Source organism: Papio anubis, chromosome 4, assembly GCF_008728515.1.
Source record: "Papio anubis isolate 15944 chromosome 4, Panubis1.0, whole genome shotgun sequence".
In the NCBI taxonomy this organism is placed as follows: domain Eukaryota; kingdom Metazoa; phylum Chordata; class Mammalia; order Primates; family Cercopithecidae; genus Papio; species Papio anubis.
Genome location: NC_044979.1, coordinates 55,249,034 through 55,270,902, shown reverse-complemented (window position 1 = coordinate 55,270,902; position 21,869 = coordinate 55,249,034). Strand labels below are relative to the sequence as shown.

The window sequence follows — 21,869 nt, the reverse complement described above, 5'->3', positions numbered from 1 at the left end:
TATACCCAAAGGAACATAAATCATTCTATTATGGACACACACATATGTTCATTGCAGCAGTATTCACAACAACAAAGACATGGAATCAACCTAATAGCCCATCAATGATAGACTGGATAAAGAAAATGTGGTACATATACACCATGGAATACTATGCAGCCATAAAAAGGAATGAGCTCATGTCCTTTGCAGGGATGTGAGTGGAGCTGGAAGCCATTATCCTCAGCAAACTAATGCAGGAACAGAAAACCAAATACCACATGTTCTCACTCCCACAAGTGGGAGCTGCACAATGAGAACACATGGACACATGAGCGGGGGGACAACACACACTGGGGCTTGTTGGAAAGTCGGGGGTGGGAGGAGGGAAAACATCAGGAAGAATAGCTAACGGATGCCGAGCTTAGTACCTAAGTGATTGGATGACCTGTGCAGCAAACCACCATGGCACATGTTTACCTATGTAACAAACCTACACACACTGCACATGTACCCCTGAACTTAGAAGCTGGAAATAAGAAAAAAAGAAGAAGCTTTTCTGAATGCAAATCTGTTCATGTCTCCCTATTGCCAAACACTTAAACAGGCATTTAAGTGTTCCTATAATGAACCTCCAAATCTTTAATACAACCTACAATGGTCTTCATGGTCTGACACCATCTCATACCTCACCTTGCTCCTCTCTTTATCTGATCCATATATTCAACATCTCAAATACACCTGCCCTCTCCTACAATTGGCTACTGTCCTTGTTTGGAACACTCCTACCCTTACACTTTACCTAGTTAACTTACATTCATCCTTCATGTCTTACCTCAAGTATCCTTTTCTTAAGAAAGCATTCCCTGGCTTTCTTGACAGGTCACATCACCCTCCAATATAGAAACTTAGAGCATCATGTACCTGTTTTCCATCACTTATCACAATTGAATTTATATTTACTCCTGTGATTATTGGTGATTTATGGCCAATACTCCTCTCCCACCAAATTAAAAGCTCTTTGAGTCAGGGATCAGTTCAGCTCCCTCATAGGCCTAGCACATAATTAAACAGTTAAAAAATATTTGTTTAAAGAGTGACTGAATGAATAATTGCTACTGATGACTAGTGACCATTTTAGTTTGGTGAATGGTTTGATGTCAATTTGTGACCAGCCAACCTCAGCTGGCACTCATTACTACTGTGCCAACAATACTGGGATCCTAGCCTTATGGTCGTGTGTTGAGTAGACAAGGCTGCAGTTGTGACATGGTCACAGTCATTCCTGACCCTTACTGAGCACATGCCTTTAAGTTGTCAGCATCATGTGTTTTTTATAGCTAAGAGCTACAAACTGAAATACTCAATTCTGGCCTGCTGGACCACATAAACATTGACATTTCAACACATTTCCAGGTAACAGAGACAGTAATTTTAACTTAAAACAAGGAAACACCATATTTACCAAATAACCGAATGTAAAAGTAGATGTAGTATAGATAATGTTTACTCGTGTTTGAAACAAGTAACTCTGAGACTGGCATATTGTTCTAATGATCTTTGGTATACGGCAGAGAAGTGAGTCTGGCTTGGGCTCCCTCCATGCACATTTCTTTTTGAATTACCCAAAGGGCCTTGTTACAAGTCGGTGTCACCTTTAAGACAAGTGTACATGAGCCTTGAGGGTAATATAATAAACAAACTGCTTATTCTCAGTACAGAACGGGGGAAATGGATGCTCATCAGATTTTTCAAATAACATTTGAAAGGGTCAAAATTCTTGTGAGTATGTACAAGAGACAATTAAAAGATAGATTAAAAGATGAGAAATAATTACTTTTCTTGAGTAAAAGACTCAAGGGCATAATGACTAGCTGGAGTAAATCTTAGAATGTCGCTTATTTGCAAAATGTGACTGAGTAGCTGTGTAATAATTCACAGAATTCATAAAGACTTAAAAGACTGTTGCCTTAATGGAGTTTTTTTTTCTATTTTACTTATTAAGATCACTTTAATAATTCATGCATGGCAACACCTTTAATGAGCAACAAAATCTCACGTATCTCATTTAAACTTGGCAACTCTGCTGACAGTTAATATAGTCTCGTACCTCTGAGCCAGCAATTGTAAAGCAGCCCTAGGCTGTTAGTAACTGAAACCATCCCATTTATGATAATTCTAAGAAATGTTATGCCCTAGATGAATGGTTGAATTTTATGGTCATTTGCTAGGAAAATTTATTCATTCTTCATTTGTGGGATGACAAAACAATAGTGAGCCCAAACTATAACTCCTGTTCCCCACACTGGATTGGTTGCTTTGCTGCTTTCTTAATGCAGCAACTGAAAACCATTGTCTTGGAGGAAATAGAAGTTTCTATCAAGATGTGAAAGCTTTCCTATAATTAGCACCTAGTTTAGATGGTGAAAGAGAGTGTCATGTAACACCATTCCACTAGGCAAAGTTAATTCTCTGCTTTACTCAAACAGGAGTGGAAATGCACAGATAATTTAGATTTAACTTCTTTATCAGAATTTACTAGGCAATTTTATTTTTATTTACTTTAATTTTTAATATATTTTTTTTTTGAGACAGGGTCTGGCTCTGTCACCCAAGCTGGAGTGCACTGGCATGCTCATAGCTCACTGCACCGTCAAACTCCTGGGCTTTAGTGATCCTTCTGCCTCAACCTCCTGAGTGGCTGGGACTACAGGCATATACCACCATGCCTGACTAATTTTTTGTAGAAATGGGGTCTTGCTGTGTTTCCCTGGCTCGCCTTGAACTCCTGGTCTCAAGTGATCCTTCCGTACCAGGCAATTTTGTTAAGCCCTGATCCCTTTCCACAGAGACAAGAATGAAACACTTCTTTTATATTTTTCACTAGAAACACTTCAGATAATTCTTAAGATAATATCCAAAATAAAATTTTAAAAGCAGACATAATTTTAATGTACATTTATTTGCTACCTTCATTTATATGACATCACTCACTCCTATATTTACAGCAGCCTCACTAGCAGAAAACAGACCCTGTTTAAGTCTATTCTGGATCCAGTGGGCCTATTAAATGACTTGTCTGGGCATCTCTGAATTAAGTTGGAGAAGCGAAGTGATGCAGCCACTGTTTTCTTTTGTAGTTCATTCTTTAAAAATATTAGAGTTAAAAGTCAGTAAAGGCCTGGCTTTTGGGAAAATGTGGAATAATGTCATGATAAAAACTGGTTTCTGTTTTACTCATTAAGACAGCCTTAAGATTTCCTGGATTTGAATGTTGGCCTGCCCTACTAGGTTGGGGAAGTTCTCCTGGATGATATCCTGAAGAGTGTTTTCCAACTTGGTTCCCAGCATGGCACAAGTATACATATGTAACAAACCTGCAAGTTATGCACATGTATCCTAGAACTTAAAGTATAATAATAATAATAATAATAATAATAATAATAATAAAAAGAAACAGAAGGAAAACAATTAGAAAAAAAAAAGGCAGCCTTAATAATTCATACATGGCAATACCATTAGCAAGTAACAAAATCCTCACATATCTCATTAAACTTGACATGCCAAATTTTATCACATTTGGGCTCACTATACACAGAAGCATGTGGCGAACATGTAGAAGCATCCATACCTGGTATAAGGAGGGAGAGGCAGAGTAATTCTGGTCCACTTGTTGAAAGTGTCTGACACCAGGATCCGCTGCAGATGATAGCGACTGCATTCCACATTGGTAGGCAGACAGTCCCTTACCAATGGGTGCCATGACAATCCAAGATCCACTGAGTATTCCAATTCAATCGCTGAAACAGGAAACATTATTTTGGATACAAACATATATCTGCAGACCCAAGAACCATACTTGCTTATCATATTTCTGTATGTTTTAGTTTCATTCAAATGTCAGTTTGATTTTTTCCCTGTATTTATATTTCCTACTTTGAAATGCTTCCTAGTTTTTCTCTCTGTATATTACTAGTTATTATTTTTTTTTTTTTTTTTTTTTTTTTTTTGAGTCGGAGTCTCGCTCTGTCGCCCAGGCTGGAGTGCAGTGGCCAGATCTCAGCTCACTGCAAGCTCCGCCTCCCGGGTTCCCGCTATTCTCCTGCCTCAGCCTCCCGAGTAGCTGGGACCACAGGCGCCGCCACCTCGCCCGGCTAATTTTTTTTTTTGTGTTTTTAGTAGAGACGGGGTTTCGCCGTGTTAGCCAGGATGGTCTCGATCTCCTGACCTTGTGATCCGCCCGTCTCGGCCTCCTACTAGTTATTATTTTTAAATTTCCATGTTGAAATAACTTTGAAGGGGATATGATCAAATGAAACATAAATTTTCCTGAATCACATCTTAGAATGAAAAGCTTTTGGAACAATCATCGTGACAAAAGTATTGCTTCATATACAGTTATAGTATTTGAGTAGCTGCATATAATTGCTATGATATATTTGTAATATTATAGTGATAGAATATATATCACAAACATATCATTTAAATGGTATATAATTTAATATAGTATAATACTTATAAATTAATATAGTTTATTTAATGGTTAACATACAAATAAGGAACATATTATATATTTTAATAATTAGTGTTCAAACAGTTAATACATTGAGCAGACTTCTCAAATTTTGACCATTTTATAGGAATCCTGAACAACTAATGTCAATTTTGCCCCTGGTATGGGTGAAACTTCTTAGAAATTATAAACTTTTGCTTATATATCTTGCTCTGCTGTGTTATAGAATATAAATAAAATATGGAAATCTGAGGGGTTTAAGGAGCAAGTTGAAGGCCATGGAATATGTGCCAATGCATGCCATCAGGTTGTGGGTCTAAGGAAAGATATTTATTTCTTTCCTTTTTCTTCTGGAACATTCAGCCCATACCCCCATCTTATATTTCTCTCTCCCTATTCACTTTATGAGCTGCCTCAGTCCCCACCTCCCTTCTGAAGGCTGTGGTTCTCAGTCTTGGCTGCACACTGAAATCACCTGGATACCTTTAGAAATGACTGATTCCTGAGTCTCCCTACCAGAGATTCTGACTGAAGTCTTTTGGGGCATGGCCAAGGTGTCAGGAGCTTTAAAGCTTCCCAGGTGATTCTCCCATGCAGTCAGTGTGAGACCACACACCGCCCTAAGGTTTCTAGGTAAATACAATGGCCTGGTCTCAGTCTTCATGGTGCTTGCCTCCTAACAGCATTGGACATTATTGATTACTCCCTGATTCTTGAAATGTTCTTTTATTTTGAGGGACATTATTCTGAGTCTCCTGTCTTTTATTCTGACTCCTTTGCTAACTTGCCCAGCTATGGGCATTCTTCTAGACCTTGTTTCTGGCCATCTATTCTACAAGTACACTCTTGATTCAGCGATCACCTCTGTGCCCCAAATTTCCTGGTTTTACATCTCGAAATAGAGTTTCTGTCTACTGAGCCTGGCACTGTGCTGGATGCTGGGTGCGCTGTGATGAGCAGTATAGACACAGTTCCAGCTTTCTATACTGTGTGTCATCTTCACTAAAGGATATCTTCACTTAGAAGTCCTTTCACTTGAATTAAGAAAAACTCACCATTTTCCCTCATTAACAAACATCTCCTCTTAACTACCACATTTTATCAATGGCAATACTTTTACATTGGTTTTCTGGGTCCAAAATTTAGAAGTGATTTTAGCCATTGGTATAAGAGGTTGTTAAGAAAAAACACAATTTAGAAGTTATTTTAGAAATTTTACTTTTCTGTCTCCTTTACCCTCTATGTTCAACTCAGTCCTGATATCTGCTGCTTTTTTTTTTTTCCTCATTATCTCTTATCAACTTTATCCATTCCATGTCTCTTCATGCCACATAGTGCAAGTCCACATTGCTTCCTACAGAGATGACCACTGTGGTTTCTCTACTGGAATTCTTCTCTACCCACCTTCATTGGCTCTGGAGCTAATCTTCGTGAAACATATCATGTCACCCCTCTGCACTTGTGCTCTCCTGTTCATGACCTTACCAAGCACAAATCCCCACGTCTGCCTTTTAAGGCCCTTCTTAATTTGTTTCCAACTCCACTCAGCCACTTTACTCTTTCATAATATAATTCATTTCCTCTCTCAGGAGGCTGCACCGGCTTGTAGAGAAAGTACGTGTGACTGGGCTTACGAGGGCAAAATTTTGGTCCTGGTTGGTGCTGCTGCAGATTGACCATGTGATAACTTACTTCTTTGGGCTCTCCTCTACTTTCTATGTGAAGAAGGGAGTAAGAGTCTAGACTGTTTTCAAAATCACCACACTGTGCTCTTCTCCATTAGATGCAGACCAGACCTGTTGAGGCTGGTCTGCTCTCAGTTTTAGAAGAACCCCACATCTGCTTCTTTGCTTCTCCTTCCAGCCTAGTTTGGGGGTCCTTTCTTCTCCATCCACCCTTAAAATCTACTTCAACCATCAAGGTCCACTTAATACTTAGCTCCTTTGTGAAATGTTCCCTAACTTCTTATATTGGCCAACCATTGGTCATCTCTTGCTCCCTCGAGTTCTCATTACATTTTGTATCAGCACTATTCCATGGAACACTTGATTTACTGGGCTCTCTGTACCTACTGAAGACAGGGTGTGCACCTTCTACTTTTCTGTCTTCTCTTTTCCAAGTTCCATCCCCACTGACTAATCTAATCTTGACTGACTGTGTCTGAGGTAGAAAGAGTATCTCTGGCATTCCTCCTAAAGTATGTCTATTACATTCAGACTAATGAGAATATTAAAAATTGTGAATTCTGCAGGACCTTGAAAATAACCAAATTCCTCAAATTTCTGCCTCCCTGCTACCCAGAATCTAAAACTGAATGAGGCCCTTGTGAACATTCTAGTTTGTGTCTGCTGGAAGAAGAGTTATATGGGGATGTGAAAGACCAGGAGACCCAGAATCCTGACAGGTCTGTAAGTTCAGATAGAGTCCAAGTGTACAATGATGCCAGCTTTTCTCTCCTAAGATGGGTCTGTGAGTGTGAATGCATGGTATGTGTGAGCGTACACATGCACATACTCATTCTAGGGGGTGCAAATTGGTCACAGTGAGGGTGGCCTGGAATGTGCTGTGATCCACGGTGGCAAAAAATATAGGCAAAATGGGAACAACAAAATGTCATCATTTGGGGGGATATGGAGAGGAGACAATAACTGGTTTAATCTAATGCCCCAAGAATTTAAATCTGTGAATATATATATTAATAAGTCATATTATATATATAAATAAATCATATTGCTGATTCCTGGAATTCTCTATGTGATTGATGAGAGCGCTTATTGGAAAAATACTGCAAGTGTATCCTTTATTCTGCGAGTCTGATACTAAAATACTTACGGATTTACAAATTATTATTATTTAGGTTATTTACTTTATAAAAGAAGTCTTCACATATGTATGCTTAAAAAATAAGCTCACATTCTGTTGCTTTCAAAAATCAACTTTTAAAACTCAATTTATTAATACATGCAGTATATTCAAGAATACAGTGTGGTTTGACTCAAAGTGCACTCGTGTTTTACTTACAGGTCTATCAGAGAGGCACAGTAGTCCTATGACAGAGGCAGCCACAGAAGCTCATGCACACATGCCTGTCCCTCTATCTGGAGATGGCATACTCACCATAACAAGAGTCTGTGACTGAGCAGGAGGCAGCGAAGTCTATCTGTAGGAAGGAATCCTCATTCACGGCAATGTCTGTGCTGACCACGTAACGGGTGCTGGCCTTTTCAATGAAGACCAGGGCGTCACCAGTAGAGCCACACACGGGCATCTTGGTGCCTCCTGGGTGAAGCAGCCATTTCCTACTATCAAGGGTTGTGAAATCATCTTCCAAGACCGTATTACCAGAAATATTTCCTCCAATAAGAATCTGAAATGTATTTTTAAAAAATCACAAATTTTCCATTTAGTTTTAAGAAATGGAAAGTTCTGCCTTTTTCGTTTGTTTGTTTGTTTTGATCTGTCAGCCTGCTCAGAACTGGCACCGGACGGCCAGCAGGATGTGAGGGGCCTTTCACAATGCTCTTGTTTATGTCTGCTTGCCCATCTGGCAAGAAGCTACAGAAAACAAATCAGAGGATCGACAAAACCATTCACAGCCTACACCGGCTAAACTGTGCCTTTGGAAACGACATGCACCCAAGCTGGGAAGCAAAATTTGGCTTATGTGTGATTATTTTCCATGTAAGATTTCTGTTTAAGGACAATTGTACCCTAAGGCATTTCAGTTCCAATTCTTTGCATGAACACTACGATTTGTTAACAGGTTCTTTGAGTTCTATTTGATATACATTTTATTATGTATAAAGATCCTTTGGAGCAGTCTATAAGGATGTGGGGGAGATTGGTTCATTTTTTTTCCTCAAAGGCTAGGAAAGAGGATTTGGGAACTACTGCATGTGGCACCAATGCTAATTTGCACATTTTCCTTTTCAGAGAATTATAACGTTGTATCACGCTTGATAAAGTCCCTCTATCCATATGGCAGAATCCTCTATGAGCAGGACCTAGTCCTTCTGTTGTGTTGTTTATTTTTATAAGCTTAGGCAATTGAAGGAATAGAGAATGAAAGGAAGCTAAATGCCATATCTAATCTAGCTGTGTGCCCTTGGGCAAGTCACTCAACTGTCAGTTCTGGGTTTCATCTACTGAGCAAGCAGGTTGAACTAAATGCCTTCTAAGGCCACATTCAGCTCAAGTGACAACAATTAAAATAGTTAATCCTGAAGAGACTGACCTGATCGATAACCCAGGGGCTGTAGAAGTGCCCATTCTCAGACGGTTGCCACCAGCGAAGGCGAGTAGAACCAGAACGGGCTTTCAAAGGTATCTCCAGGGCAATGTACCTGCCCACATTGCTGGAATTGCTGAAAAGGAACTCCTGAAGAAGACTCCACGAGAGGCCACCGTTGAGAGAATACTGTAGGAGCACGGGTTGGCTCCTGGGGTCAGGAACGCCTTTACCACATCCCAGTCTCATGAAGAACTGCACAAATCTGACATTTGTAAATGTTACTGAAGACTTTCACTTCCACAAGAAATCCACATGCTTAACAACAGACAAGCACATGGGGTAATGCAGGGGAACGAATGGCCTCGATAAATATGGCAATTTAATGAGTGTCCAAAGCAATCACTTCAAAGTCTGATTTCCCTTTTTAATCGGAAAGGGAGTTAATTAAATGTGAAGTCTGAAAAAAGGCAATTCTGCACCCGTATTTGTCTAGCGACTCTCCTCAGAGAAGAGCCTGAGGGACCTGAGCACTCCCCACACCCTTTGGCTCTTCTATAAAAAGACAGGAGGGGTCTAAAGGCAGTTTAGTGTGGGAGTGTGTGTTGTCATCTATTTAAGATAAATTTTACTCCTTAAACATTGGAACTGGAAGAATGTAATTAATGTAGTTTATGCCACATAACTGGCAGATTATCTCTTCTAAGGTTTCACCAGTCGTTTTTCAGATCTCATGTTACTGGCTTTGGGAGGCACATTTAAATTCACCGGTTGTAGCACCTCTTTGTGAAAGGCCAGGCATCTTTTGGACGAGGTACGTCAAGCCTGGGCCTCTTTTCTCTCTTTTGTGCTGGGGCAGGGAGCATGAGTGTGGGGTGGTGGTGGTGGTGGCTGTGCCAGGCTCTGACTGTTGCTGGGTCTGGGGATGGATGATACTGGCCACTGAGAATGGTGGCAGCCGGCCAGTGGCAGCGTTCCCAGCTGGCAGGGAGGTGGACAGAGTGGCAAGCAACCAGCTGGGGTGCCAATGAAAACTAGCTCACATGTTATCTTTGGCAGGCAAGCTGCTGCTTTCTGGTCTGGCCACGATGCTAGCTGGTAATGCAGAATAAATTTCATGTGTAACCCAACACACATACCCACTAATGTATGCATGCTGGACATAGGAAAGATATTAAGATGTATAATAAAAATATTATCAGTACCATATATAAAACCATTCATTCCTCATGAGTTCCCTTCCCCACCCCATTCATTTATCTTTTGACCCTGAAAAAATTGGGATTTTACGTGGAGCATATTCAGTTCAATATATGCAAATCCTACACAGCATGCTACTGAGATGAGCTAAATAATGGAGCTTTTAACATTGGATTAATGAAAACATACATGGTTAGTGTCTAGTGACGTTTACATTTGTAAAAACAATAATCATTTACAGAGAAATACTTTTAGTATATGGTCTACTTGTATTGAGAAAATCCTTGTATTAACTTAGTGATAGATAAACCATGAGAGACTTACTTATTTGGGAACACCTAATAATTTCTAAATTAGAGAACTCAGCTGCTAAGAAAAATCTGAAATAAGGAACATCAAATTAAACTATATGCATTAAAGTGGGATAATGATAAAATATTGTTTTTGTAACTGTATAATTATCTCACAGAACTGTATTTTCTATGAAGTGTGATCAAATTTATAATCAATAAATGAAACATTTAGGAAAAAGAAGGGGTAAAAATGTTAAGATGTATTGTAAGATACTCTGAAATATTTCAAAAGACAAAAACATGGTTTCTTTGTTCATTTGCAAAATCAGGTCAGGGTTCCATTTTACACATGTTAAACCATCTTTCTTATCTTCCTTGTTAAGTTTTTGGCTCATCAAATGATCAAGGGATACACATCTTGACAGGACATAATCCTCTGAGCCAGTTTAAAATGTTTGTTTCTGAGTGACTGTGTTCAATTTAGAAAATGACTGCTTAGAATGTGTGAGTGAATCATTGGAAAGATGCTTATAAAGAATAAGGCTGCCCCTTCAAATGTTTTTAACTTAAATTGATAGTGGAGATAAAATTAATTGTGAATAATTTGAAGATATATTGCATTTCAACTAAGCTTTCTACTAAGCATGGTATAAGTGTAAATAATTTCCACATAGTGCAAGTGCTAATGAAAAGTATGTTATATAGAAAGATCACAATATTTGATTGAAGTTAAAGTAAATTAAACATTGTTACTTCCTAATCTCAATCTTATAAAATACCAGATGTTAACTGTTGCCTGTTTAGGTATGTTTCCTTTCTGATTAAGTTTTGAATAATCTCTCTCAATTTTAGATTAGAAATTATGTAAATTGTATCTTCCTGAAAGCTTTGATAAAGAGAAAAGTTCAGTATTTCTAATGGAAGGCCTTGTCCTTGAAATCTCTCTGCTTCTTTCTGATTTGATTATGTTCTGCTATTATACATTATGATGTGGTTTTTTTCAACAGCATCTAAAAATGATTACCTTGCATGTGATAAATCCAGGTCTCGTGTCATCAACATGCGCAAGCCATCTTCATTGAAAAAGAGGTTGTTGCCACTAGAAAGGATTCCACACTTTCGAGATGGTTTCCCACCACTCATTAATAAGAATCTATCAGATTCTAGCTGACCTGAAAAAATTGGAAAATATGGTTTACCTATGACCCCAACTATAGTGAGTTGTATTATATTTTTAAAAGGAGTATGGTAAACGCATTATGTGGTTTCAAAATACGAAGTCATAAATATTAAAGTAGTGTTTTGGGATAAGAGGCCTTTTCAACATTTTAGCTTGAATTGTTTCGCCTTGGCTGTTATACTTTACAGATTCTTGTGATAGGAGGAGGGGGTATTGTCTTGAGTATCTATGGTCCAGCTAGATGGATCCCTCCTTTCTGCTTGTTCACACTGAAAAAAAGGACACTGGTTAGTCAGAGAGTGGTTCAGGCCATCAGGAAGGTGGGGGCTTGTGTGGCCTTTCCACCAGCCTCTCTGCTGTGTCCTTTCTAATGTAAGGATAGTATCAGGCAGGGACAATAAAATATTTAAAAAACAGTTTTAATGGGAGAAATTTCAATGCCATTTATTATTGCCTATTAAATAACGTCTTTAAGGCTGGGCGCAGTGGCTCACACCTGTAATCACAGCACTTTGGGAGGCTGAGGCGGGTTGATCACCTGAGGTCAGGGGTTCGAGACTAGTCCGGCCAACATGGCAAAACCCTGTCTCTACTAAAACTACAAAAATTAGCTAGGTGTGGTGGCGGGCGCCTGTAATCTCAGCTACTCAGGAGGCTGAGGCAGGAGAATTGCTTGAACCCAGGAGGTGGAGGTTGCAGTGAGCTGAGATTGAGCCACTTCACTCCAGTCTGGGTGAAAGATCAAAACTCCATCTCAATCAATCAATCAATAAATTAATAAATTAAAATAATATAAAATAAAATATAAAATAACATCTTTAAAAACCAGCTCTTAAATCTGTTCAGATACTCCAATTTAGTTTATTTTTTCATTGTAGTAAAATACACATCACATAAGATTTACCAATTTAACCATTTCAAAGTAAACAGTTCAGTGGCATTTAGCTGATACACTCTGTTGTGCAGTCATCACTACTACCTAGTTCCAGAACTTTTTCATGAGACTGAAAGGAAACCCTGTGCCCGTTAAACTGTCTCTGTCCCCTCATTTCCCCCTCCTCCAGCCCTGGCAAATGCTAATCTGCTTTCTGTCTTTATGAATTAACTTATTCTGAATATTTCATAAAGACAGATTGACATAATATGTGGCCTTTTGTGTCTGGCTTCTTTCATTTAACATGTTTTTGAGTTTCATCTATGTTGTGGTATGTATCAGTGTTTCATTTGTTTTTATGGCTGAGTAATGTTCCACTGAATGGATATACTTAGATCTAGTTTTAAAATGTATTGTAAAACCATAAATATAACAATTTTACAAAAACTCAGCAAAAAGAAAGAAAATCTTTTTTTTTTTTTTGAGATGGAGTCTCGCTCTGTCGCCCAGGCTAAAGTGCAGTGGTGCGATCTCGGCTCACTGCAAACTCTGCCTCTCAGGTTCAAGCGAATCACCTCCCAAGTAGCTGGGATTACAAGTGCCCACCAGCCTGCCTGGCTTTTTTGTATTTTTAGTAGAGATGGGGTTTCACCATGTTGGCCAGGCTGGCCTCGAATTCCTGACCTCGTGATCCACCCGTCTCAGTCTCCCAAAGTGCTGGGATTACAGGCATGAGCCACTGCACCAGGCCAAAAGAAAATCTTTTAATCCCATTACCCTAATATGGATAGCTATTGTATTTAAGACTTTCTTTTATGGAGACTTTTTTCCACAGTTTGATAAAAGTGCATATATAATTTAAATGCTTTTTCTAATCATTACATTACATGCATTTTACTATGTTGTAACACTGTCTTAATACATAATGATACTGAATTCTAGCTGTAAAACTAAACTACGGAAAGTGATGAGAGGCTATTTAAGCAGTTTGTGGTAAAGCAATAACAGGAACTTATATTTCTGGAAACACGTCCATCCAAGATTAACTCTCTATAGATATTTCCTAAAATTGTCATTAGTCAGAAATGACATGTGGTAGAAAAAATGGTGAACACAGCCTTAGTTTTTCTCAGTAAAGATCTTGTAGCATGTATCAGTATCTCACTCACTGACCATTGTTTCCAAAATGGAACCCTATAAATTCAGAACTAAATGAATTCTTGGATGTTCACAATTGAAATAATAATGAGATATTAGAATTAAACTTAATGCATTATTAGTTATCTACCAAAAATTGTGTTTAACATATAAGTTCTTTCACAAGACTACATAGAATTTGTAAGAAAAGACTACCTTCGAAATCATCTTTGAGAAAATCAGGATTTTTGGTGCTTATTTTACAGGTTGGACCTGAGTAGCCAGGGTCACATATACATTTGGTTCCATTGATACAGCTCCCCTGTCCATTACACATCTCCTCACATTGGGGACCGATGTAGACATTATCAATGGCCCATGTCACTGGCTGAGAGCCAGCAGGGTAAAATCCCTGGTACCATCTGAAACGGACAGATCTGGAAAAGAGGTACAAGTCTTTCAAAAGCTAATCGACAGAACAATATACCTTCAAAGTAAGCACATCTGATCAATGAACAATGGGAAGCTTCTACCTATGCTCAACACCCAAGAAATAGAAAACATTTGCCATTTCAGGAACAAAACTCCATTCCTCAATCTCCAGGATTTTTCCAATAAAGTTCTTGTTTCTTGTAAGCTTTTCCCAATCCTATCAGAATGTCAACATTTCACTTGATCTTCCCATCTTTTTCAATATTGACCTCCTTGGTGAAGATTTCTCCATCCCTACTATCTTTTTTTTTTTCTGAGACAGAGCCTCACTCTGTCACCCAGGCTGGAGTGCAGTGGTACAATCTTGGCTTACTGCAACCTCCATCTCCTGGGTTCAAGCTATTCTCCTGCCTCAGCCTCCCGAGTGGCTGGGATTACAGGTGCCCACCACCACACCTGGCTAATTTTTGTATTTTTAGTAGAGATGGGGTTTCACCATGTTGGCCAGGCTGTTCTCCAACTCCTGACCTCAAGTGATCCACCCACCTCGACCTCCCAAAGTGCTAGGATTACAAGTGTAAGCCATCACACCCAGCCCCTACTGTCTGTTTAATACACTCTGTATAACTAATCTTTTTAAAAAAAAAACTGAGGTAAAATTCACACAATGTAAAATTAACCATTAACCATTTAAAGTGTACACACAGTGGCATTTAGCACATTGATAGTGTTGTCCAACCATCACCTCTTTGTAGTTTCAAGACATTTTTATCACCCCAAAAAGAAACCCCATACCCATTAAACAGTTTTCCCCATCTCTCCCTCCCTGACAACTGACAACCACCAATCAGTTCTGTCTCTATGGATTTACCTATTCTGGATATTTCATATAAATGGAAAGATAGAATATATGACCTTTTGTGTCTGGCTTCATTCACTTAGCGTAATGTTTTCAAGGTTCATTCATGGTGTAGCAAGTATCAGAATTTCATGCCTTTTATTACTGAACAATATTCCATTGTATGGATATACTAGCTTTATTTACCCATTCATTAGTTGGTGGACATTTGGTTGTTTCCATTTTTTTGGCTATTGTGAACAGTGATGCTATGAATATTTGTGTACAGGTAATTGCTAAAATACATGTTTTCAATTCTTTTGGGTAGAAGGGTAGTGAAATTGATGGACCTTATGGTAAATGACTAATCTTTTAAATTTTTCTATCTTACTTTCTCTTCCATAATTTTGATGGAATTTCCATTATTATAGTTATCAGGGCTGGAGTTATTTAAAAGTGTGTCTATTTCCTCTACTGGCTGTGAGCTCGTAGAGGCCAATGTCCATGACTCTTTCTTTTTTTGTACCTTTTTAAGGCAACCATATAGTGTTCATACGTAGTACCTGCTCAGTAAACCTTTTGTTGTACGTAATTTGTTGTGAAAGTCCTTACGAGCCAAACTAAGGTTTTTTGGATTTTATCTGATCAGAAACAGCCCCAAAATATTATTTTTTAAGATAAAAAGTGGCAAAATCTGATGTATTTTAAGATTCTTTTATTTCTTAACTTCTTTTTAAGTCCAAAATAATTTTCCTTTTGAATTGTCCTATCATGTTGCTGATGATAAGTTAGCTCCTTAGAAATAATCTACATATTTAGGCAGCTGTCCAGAAATATTTTAATGTATTTTATCATGTATAAAACTCCGTTCAAAGAAGATAGATTTATTTTAGAGTAGCAGGATGCAGAGATGACATGTGCACTTATTTTTGTGCCCTGTGAATCTTCTCAATTTTCAATTATCATAGCAACTAAATTCTGAATAGTTTTCTGTTTGAGAAACAGAAATTAGAAGTTAAATACCAGTGTTAAGGATGGGTAGTGAGGGAAAAATACACTTGTTAGGCTCCTAAAATTTAGTGGATAGTAAAGCAGACAGATTCAAGTTCCTACATATATTTAACCCTAATTTCATTGTTTCATCTTGCTCTGTCACCCAAGCTGGAGTGCAGTGGCATGATCTCAGCTCACTGCAACCTCCACCTCCAGGGTTCAAGCAATTCTTCTGCCTCAGCCTCCCGAGTAGCTAGGATTACAGGCACCTGTCACCACGCCTGGCTACTTTTTGTATTTTTAGCAGAAACGAGGTTTTACCATGTTAGCCAGGCTGGTCTCAAACTTCTGACCTCAAGTGATCTGGCCACCTTGGCCTCTCAAAGTGCTGGGATTACAGGTGTGAGCCACCGCACCCAGTCCCAAACTCCAACTATATTAAGCTGCCCCCAAAATGCCAGTCCATAATTAAACTTTATTTTCAAATACTTGTCAGAGTTTAGTCTTGGCAAGAAGCACTTCTTACCTTTTGAACTTTCAGACTGCTGAGCTGAGGGAAATGGCTGGAGTTTTCCTTTGAACAAAAGCCTACAAGGATGTTTTTGAACTTATTTATTCAAATGTTCTGAATACAAATGAACCACCTTAGTTGGATATTTATTATTGTTCACCTGCCTTGACACAGAAACTGCAAGCACTATGATAAATGGACTGAAGGGTCTGGTTTCACTGAGGTTCCCTTCTGCTGAAATCTTATTTTGAAAATTTCTCACTGCCACCCTCCTTGGTGAATGTCAACATCTGTTCTTCTAAGCCAGTTGTATTCAAAAGGATCTGTTTTTTAAACATAAACTTAAAATTTCAAGCACACAACATTGCTTTCATTAAATAGGGGTTCTGGTTGACTCATTACGAAGCTGCATAAAGCAAAAACAATTAGGAACTTTTAAAGACAAAAGGACTCTAAAAGGACACCAAGGTGATACGAATAAAATTAGATGAAAACTCATAGTTATTCTTTGCATGTAAATGGACTATATATGTAGAGGCAACAAAATTTGACTATTTTGCACCTGAGAACATTTAATACACTTTGTGTGTGTATCTAGTGTCCAACAAATGCACAGAAAAAAGTATTTTAAACATGGATTTTTGTGTGTGTGTGTGTATATATATATATATATATATATATATATATTTATCATCCAGCACTTGTGCCATTACTATGTACCATGTTGAATACCAGCCAAGGGATGGTTCACTGAGTTGGAGAAAATTTAACTTTTGCCTTCCAGCCATTCATGCCTGCATGGGTTTTAAGAAGAGCGCTAATTCTTTTCCTGAAACAAGGACTAGACAACACCCTAAGGCAAAGTTTTCTCCTCACAGAAATGGTTGAAGGCAGTTTGAAAGGTGGGTTTATACCACTCTGAAAACAGGCATGCATGCCTCCTTGATACATTTACTTTCTTTTCAGAGAAATAAAAATGACACGGAATGCAAATAATGTGACAGTCTAGATTCTGTACACTATTATAGTATTGTGTTTTGTAAGTGGCTTTGTACCAGTGGGTGAAAATACAGATGTCTGCAATTCTCTTGTTCATATTTCCAAATTATATTGTCATGCCTTACGTGGAAGCACAGCACAGTGGGCATTACCAACACTGAGCGAGGTGGTGTCTGTGATGCTGGAGCACTCCCCTGGCATGAGCATCTTCACTCAGTGCCTCTGACTGGCAGATCTTTGCCATCTTATTTCATACACCTTTAGATGGGATTTTTCCACGTGGGAACTTGCTGAAGCAAGTCTCAGTTGGCAAAACAACCTAAAATCATAACCTACAATCTATCTTTAGGGTGGTTTTCTATTTAATCTAATTCTTAGCTGGATAATTGGAAGAAATTGGAGGTCCATTAAACAGAAAACCTAGTGTTTTTCCGTAATACCGTGAGGGAGTTCGGCAGACTGCTCTGTATCTAGAAGCCTGTCTTACTCCATTCAGGCTGCTGTAACAAAATACCATAAATCGGGTGGCTTATAAATAACAGAAATTTATTTCTCACACTTCTGGAGGCTGGGAAGTCCAAGATCAAGGAGCCAGCACATCAGTGTCTGCTGAGGGCTCACTTGTGGTTTATGGATGGTGCCTTCCTGCTGGGTCCTCACATGGTGGAAGAGGCAAGGCAGTCTACTGGGGTCTCTTTTATAAGGGCACTGATGCCAATCATGAGGGCTCCACTTTCATGAACTAATCGCCCCCTAAAATGCCCCATCTCCTTATTCCATTACCTTCAGGGGAATGAATTGAGACATGTGAATTTCAACAAAAATTCAGACCACAGCAGTGCCTAAGCTATCTAGGCCTTTCCCTTGCCTGTCCTGCTCATAGGCATGGTCTTTCAACAGCTATGCTTCTCTTGGAACACCTGGCTTTCAGGCTACAGCTGATAGGTTCAGATTTGGAAATTTGGAATTAAGAGCTCCAGGCAATGGAAGCTCTAGTTTGCCGAGTGATGTTAAAGTGAGCACTATAAAAACAAGGATCACAAACTTCTGTTGCTAAGTCCCCCACACTTTCTGAGTGAAGTCCATGAAATTCCCCAGTATCTTTCCAATAAGTTCTTTCACCTTTTTGGTAAGCCTCTTTATATTTCTTGCAACATACGATCTTAAGTAATACAACTATTTTGAATAAAAACTTTTTCCTGGCTTATTTTCCCCTGTCAGATTCTTCTAAAGACAAGCTCCCCCCAACCAATGGTAGCTTTCTGGTTGTGCTGGCTGTGTCATTAGCTCCATCTATTCCTACAATCTCCAGAGACACTCTTTGCCTCCTCTGGCTGTCAGTTCTAAAGAACTTTGAGGACATTTTGCTTAGTAATGCTTGTTTTTAAAAAGATAGTTGGATTTCCTATTAGAATCATATCCTGGCATAATCACAAGGATTAGTAAATGATATATTCAACAACCCAAAATATTAAAGTCCTTAGCAATCAATTTATAACAGTTATGCTGATGATATAATAAGGAGTGGGTAGATTTATGTTCAAAGAGATGCAGACTTTAAAAAATTCACTTTCACCCTTTTGGAAAAGTACTAGGTATTAGTAGTCTTGTTTGAAGACTCAAGACTTCTCATTATGCTCAGTTTCACATCAGGAATATAAATCTATTTCCATCTTGAAAGTATGATATTAGTACTTTCTTCTTTTTTTGACATACTCTGAAAGAAAACATTCTTTATTCTGAGAGAAAAGACAGAAATTTGGAGGCAGACTGCTTTGTTGACTTCCTCTCTTTGTTCACTTTTATTATTAGTTTTATTTTTTGAAATATACTTTTCATTTCATTTCTGTTGGGGGTGAAGTCCTTTATCTCTAAGTTGTTTTTCAGCAGAAGAGTCAAATATATGTAACAAGAATGCTCAGAGGTTGGAAAAGTAGAGATGCCTGGGGGCAACGTGCTAACTTTTTTTTTTTTTTTTTAATGAGATACCAGGAATATTCTGTGGGCTTCTATGCTCCCTACATACACTCTCCCTGCATGAGACACATAGGCACATGTTTGAAAGTCATAATATTCTAGCTGCATTTATGTTGTGAGGTGGGAGTAGGCAGAGGAACGTCACAGCATTAGAGGAAAACCCTATTTTTGTTGCGTTCTAACTGATCTAAGAGACATTCACAAGGATATGAACCCCACTACAGGGTGCAGCCCACGGTGTGCTGTTAAAATCTACCTTCAAACTAGAAATTAGTAGTTATGTCAGCTCAGTGTCCTACATTTTAAATAGCCACTGATCTGCTTCCTGGAGAACTGAGGAAGAAATGTCAGGTGGAAATTTCCCCGTGATAAAGTGGCAAGTGAATGACGACTTCAGGAATAAACTGTCAAAGGAGAAACAAATGTGGCGGCAAGCCGCGGGTCCTCACCCACAAAGGTGCAGCTTCCCAAAGTGCACGACCTCCCTCCTCCAGCCCTGCATGGTTCCCGCGTAGTAGGTGCTGCTGGGGTGGTGCTCGGTGGAGCATAAGGAGCTGACGTGGCTGCTGCTGTGGTAGCAGAGGGGCAGCAGCAGGTGCCAGGTCGCCCCGAAGTCCCTTGAAAATTCCAGTCTCACTGGATCCGCGGATGAGCTATCAGTCGAGCAGCCGACATTGATCTTGGGTTGAAGAAAAAACGATACAAATTACCTCAGAGCAACAAGCCTTGAAATGATTCACCACTTCATTATTTTCTAGGGTCCATTTTCCTGGGAACTGTCTTGTTGAAATATTTAACACTATAAAATTATGTTTTGCCTAACTGAGTCATATTGTATATTACCTTTAAATTATAATTTTTCATAAAGAACCTCAAAAGGGCCTCATGAAAAATTTATTTCCCTTCATTTTATAAAAAGCAGGAAGTGGATAAGGCAGAGGCTGGGACAATTCCAAATTTTACCTTTGGCCCATTTTCCTAGCCAAGCCAAGCACATCATAGTGAAAAGACTGTTTCCCTAACCCTGTTAGCTTCCCCTGCCCCATCTACTAGGTAGGATACCTTCTATTTTCCTTCTTGTGACACCTTCCAAATAATCCCAAGGGTTTTACACATGAATCTTCAATGCATATTCAATACCAAAAGAGAATACAAACATTGTCATCATTTCCCTGGCACAGGGAAAGATCTTTTTAAAATTATATATACTTAAGATGTACCCATACTGTTTTGATATAATATACAAAGTGAAATAATTACTATGGCCAAGCAAATTAACCTATCAATCACCTTCCATAGTTACCTTTTGTGTGTGTGGTAAGAGCACCTCAAATCTATTCTCTTAACACGTTTTCAGCATACAATATTGTATTATTAATTATGGTCTTCATGCTGTACCTTGGATCTCTAGACTTATTCATCCTACATAACTGCAAGCTTGTCTCCTTTCACCTACTTCTTCCCACACCCTTCCCCTCCCTGCCCTGGTATCCACCAGTGTATTCTGTCTTTATGTAAAGACCTTTTTAGCCATTAGGGAAACAATGGCTTTCCCTTCCTTTTTCCATGCTTTCAAGTGCATTAAAATAAACTGAATAAATACATGCAATTCTTTCTATAAAAATTGTCCCCTTTCCAATGGAGATTAACATTTTCTTACTATCATGCCATCAAAGCATAGCAACCAGTTATTGATATATATAGTTACATATAGCCATCTATAGTTATAGTTATATATCAATAAATATATACTATACATATTATGTGTGTGTATGTATGTGAACTTACATACCTTTTACCTTCTGATGAGTAACTATTGACATTTGATAAACTTTCAACTATAGGCACTTGTTTCTACCTGAATTCTTTTTTTTTTTTTGGAGATGGAGTCTCACTTTGTCACCCAGACTGGAGTGTAGTGGCGCGATCTCGGCTCACTGCAACCTTCACCTCCCGGGTTCAAGCAATGCCCCTGCCTCAGCCTCCTGAGCAGCTGGGATTACAGGTGTGCACCACCACACCCGGCTAATTTTTGTATTTTTTAGTAGAGACGGGGTTTCACCATGTTGGTCAGGTTGGTCTTGAACTCCTGACCTCATGATCTGCCCGCCTTGGCCTCCCAAAGTCCTGGGATTACAGGTGGGAGCCATCGCGCCCGGCTGATAATGGAACTCTTAAATGGGCTAAAGATGTCATCTTTTATCAGCTATGAAAAAATATTCTGAAAAGTTAATATTCTAAAACACCGGTATAATGTACCTTTGGTTCTGCTGATTTTATCTAAGGTTTTGAAATATGTAAATATTTTTATGTTAATTATTAATTTGCTCTCTTGACAAATATAAGGAGTGCATAAATATTAATAAAATACACAGATCAAATATATTTGAAATTATAAAACAGTGTAGTATTATCTGTAAAATTAATAACATCATGATAAATATTATATAAATATACTAGCATGGCATAGACTATAGTTACATTTGACCTTGTCCCTAAGAAATTTTAAGTTTCACATAAAAAGTGTGGAAATATAATACAAGAATAGTATAAGCCTTTTCATTTTTATAATGTTTAAAATAATTTATTTCAACTTCCCATTGTAGCAGGTTGGGAAACTACGTCATAAAGGATAAGAATTCAGAAATAAACCTTAGTATGACAATTGACTCTGTTAATAAAAGTAAATGATGATGCCAAAACCTCTTACATCCT

At 38.5% G+C, this 21,869-nt stretch overlaps 1 protein-coding gene and 1 long non-coding RNA gene across 4 annotated transcripts in view; one reads left to right on the top strand and one right to left on the bottom strand.

Moving 5' to 3' along the window:
- The window catches only part of RELN (reelin), a 508,320-nt gene that overhangs the window by 59,093 nt on the left and 427,358 nt on the right, over nucleotides 1-21,869 (bottom strand). For all 3 annotated transcript variants that reach the window (XM_003896435.5, XM_017957037.3, XM_003896436.5), the window contains exons 41-46: nucleotides 19,604-19,833; nucleotides 13,621-13,841; nucleotides 11,238-11,385; nucleotides 8,727-8,985; nucleotides 7,610-7,859; nucleotides 3,611-3,779 (exon numbers count right to left, since the gene is read on the bottom strand). In XM_003896435.5, the coding sequence (XP_003896484.1) occupies nucleotides 3,611-3,779; nucleotides 7,610-7,859; nucleotides 8,727-8,985; nucleotides 11,238-11,385; nucleotides 13,621-13,841; nucleotides 19,604-19,833 (1,277 nt within the window). The remainder of the gene's footprint in view (nucleotides 1-3,610; nucleotides 3,780-7,609; nucleotides 7,860-8,726; nucleotides 8,986-11,237; nucleotides 11,386-13,620; nucleotides 13,842-19,603; nucleotides 19,834-21,869) is intronic.
- On the top strand, nucleotides 6,675-8,314 carry LOC116274496. The gene is made up of 2 exons (XR_004183183.1): nucleotides 6,675-6,896; nucleotides 7,516-8,314. It is a non-coding gene; the product is annotated as an uncharacterized LOC116274496 (long non-coding RNA).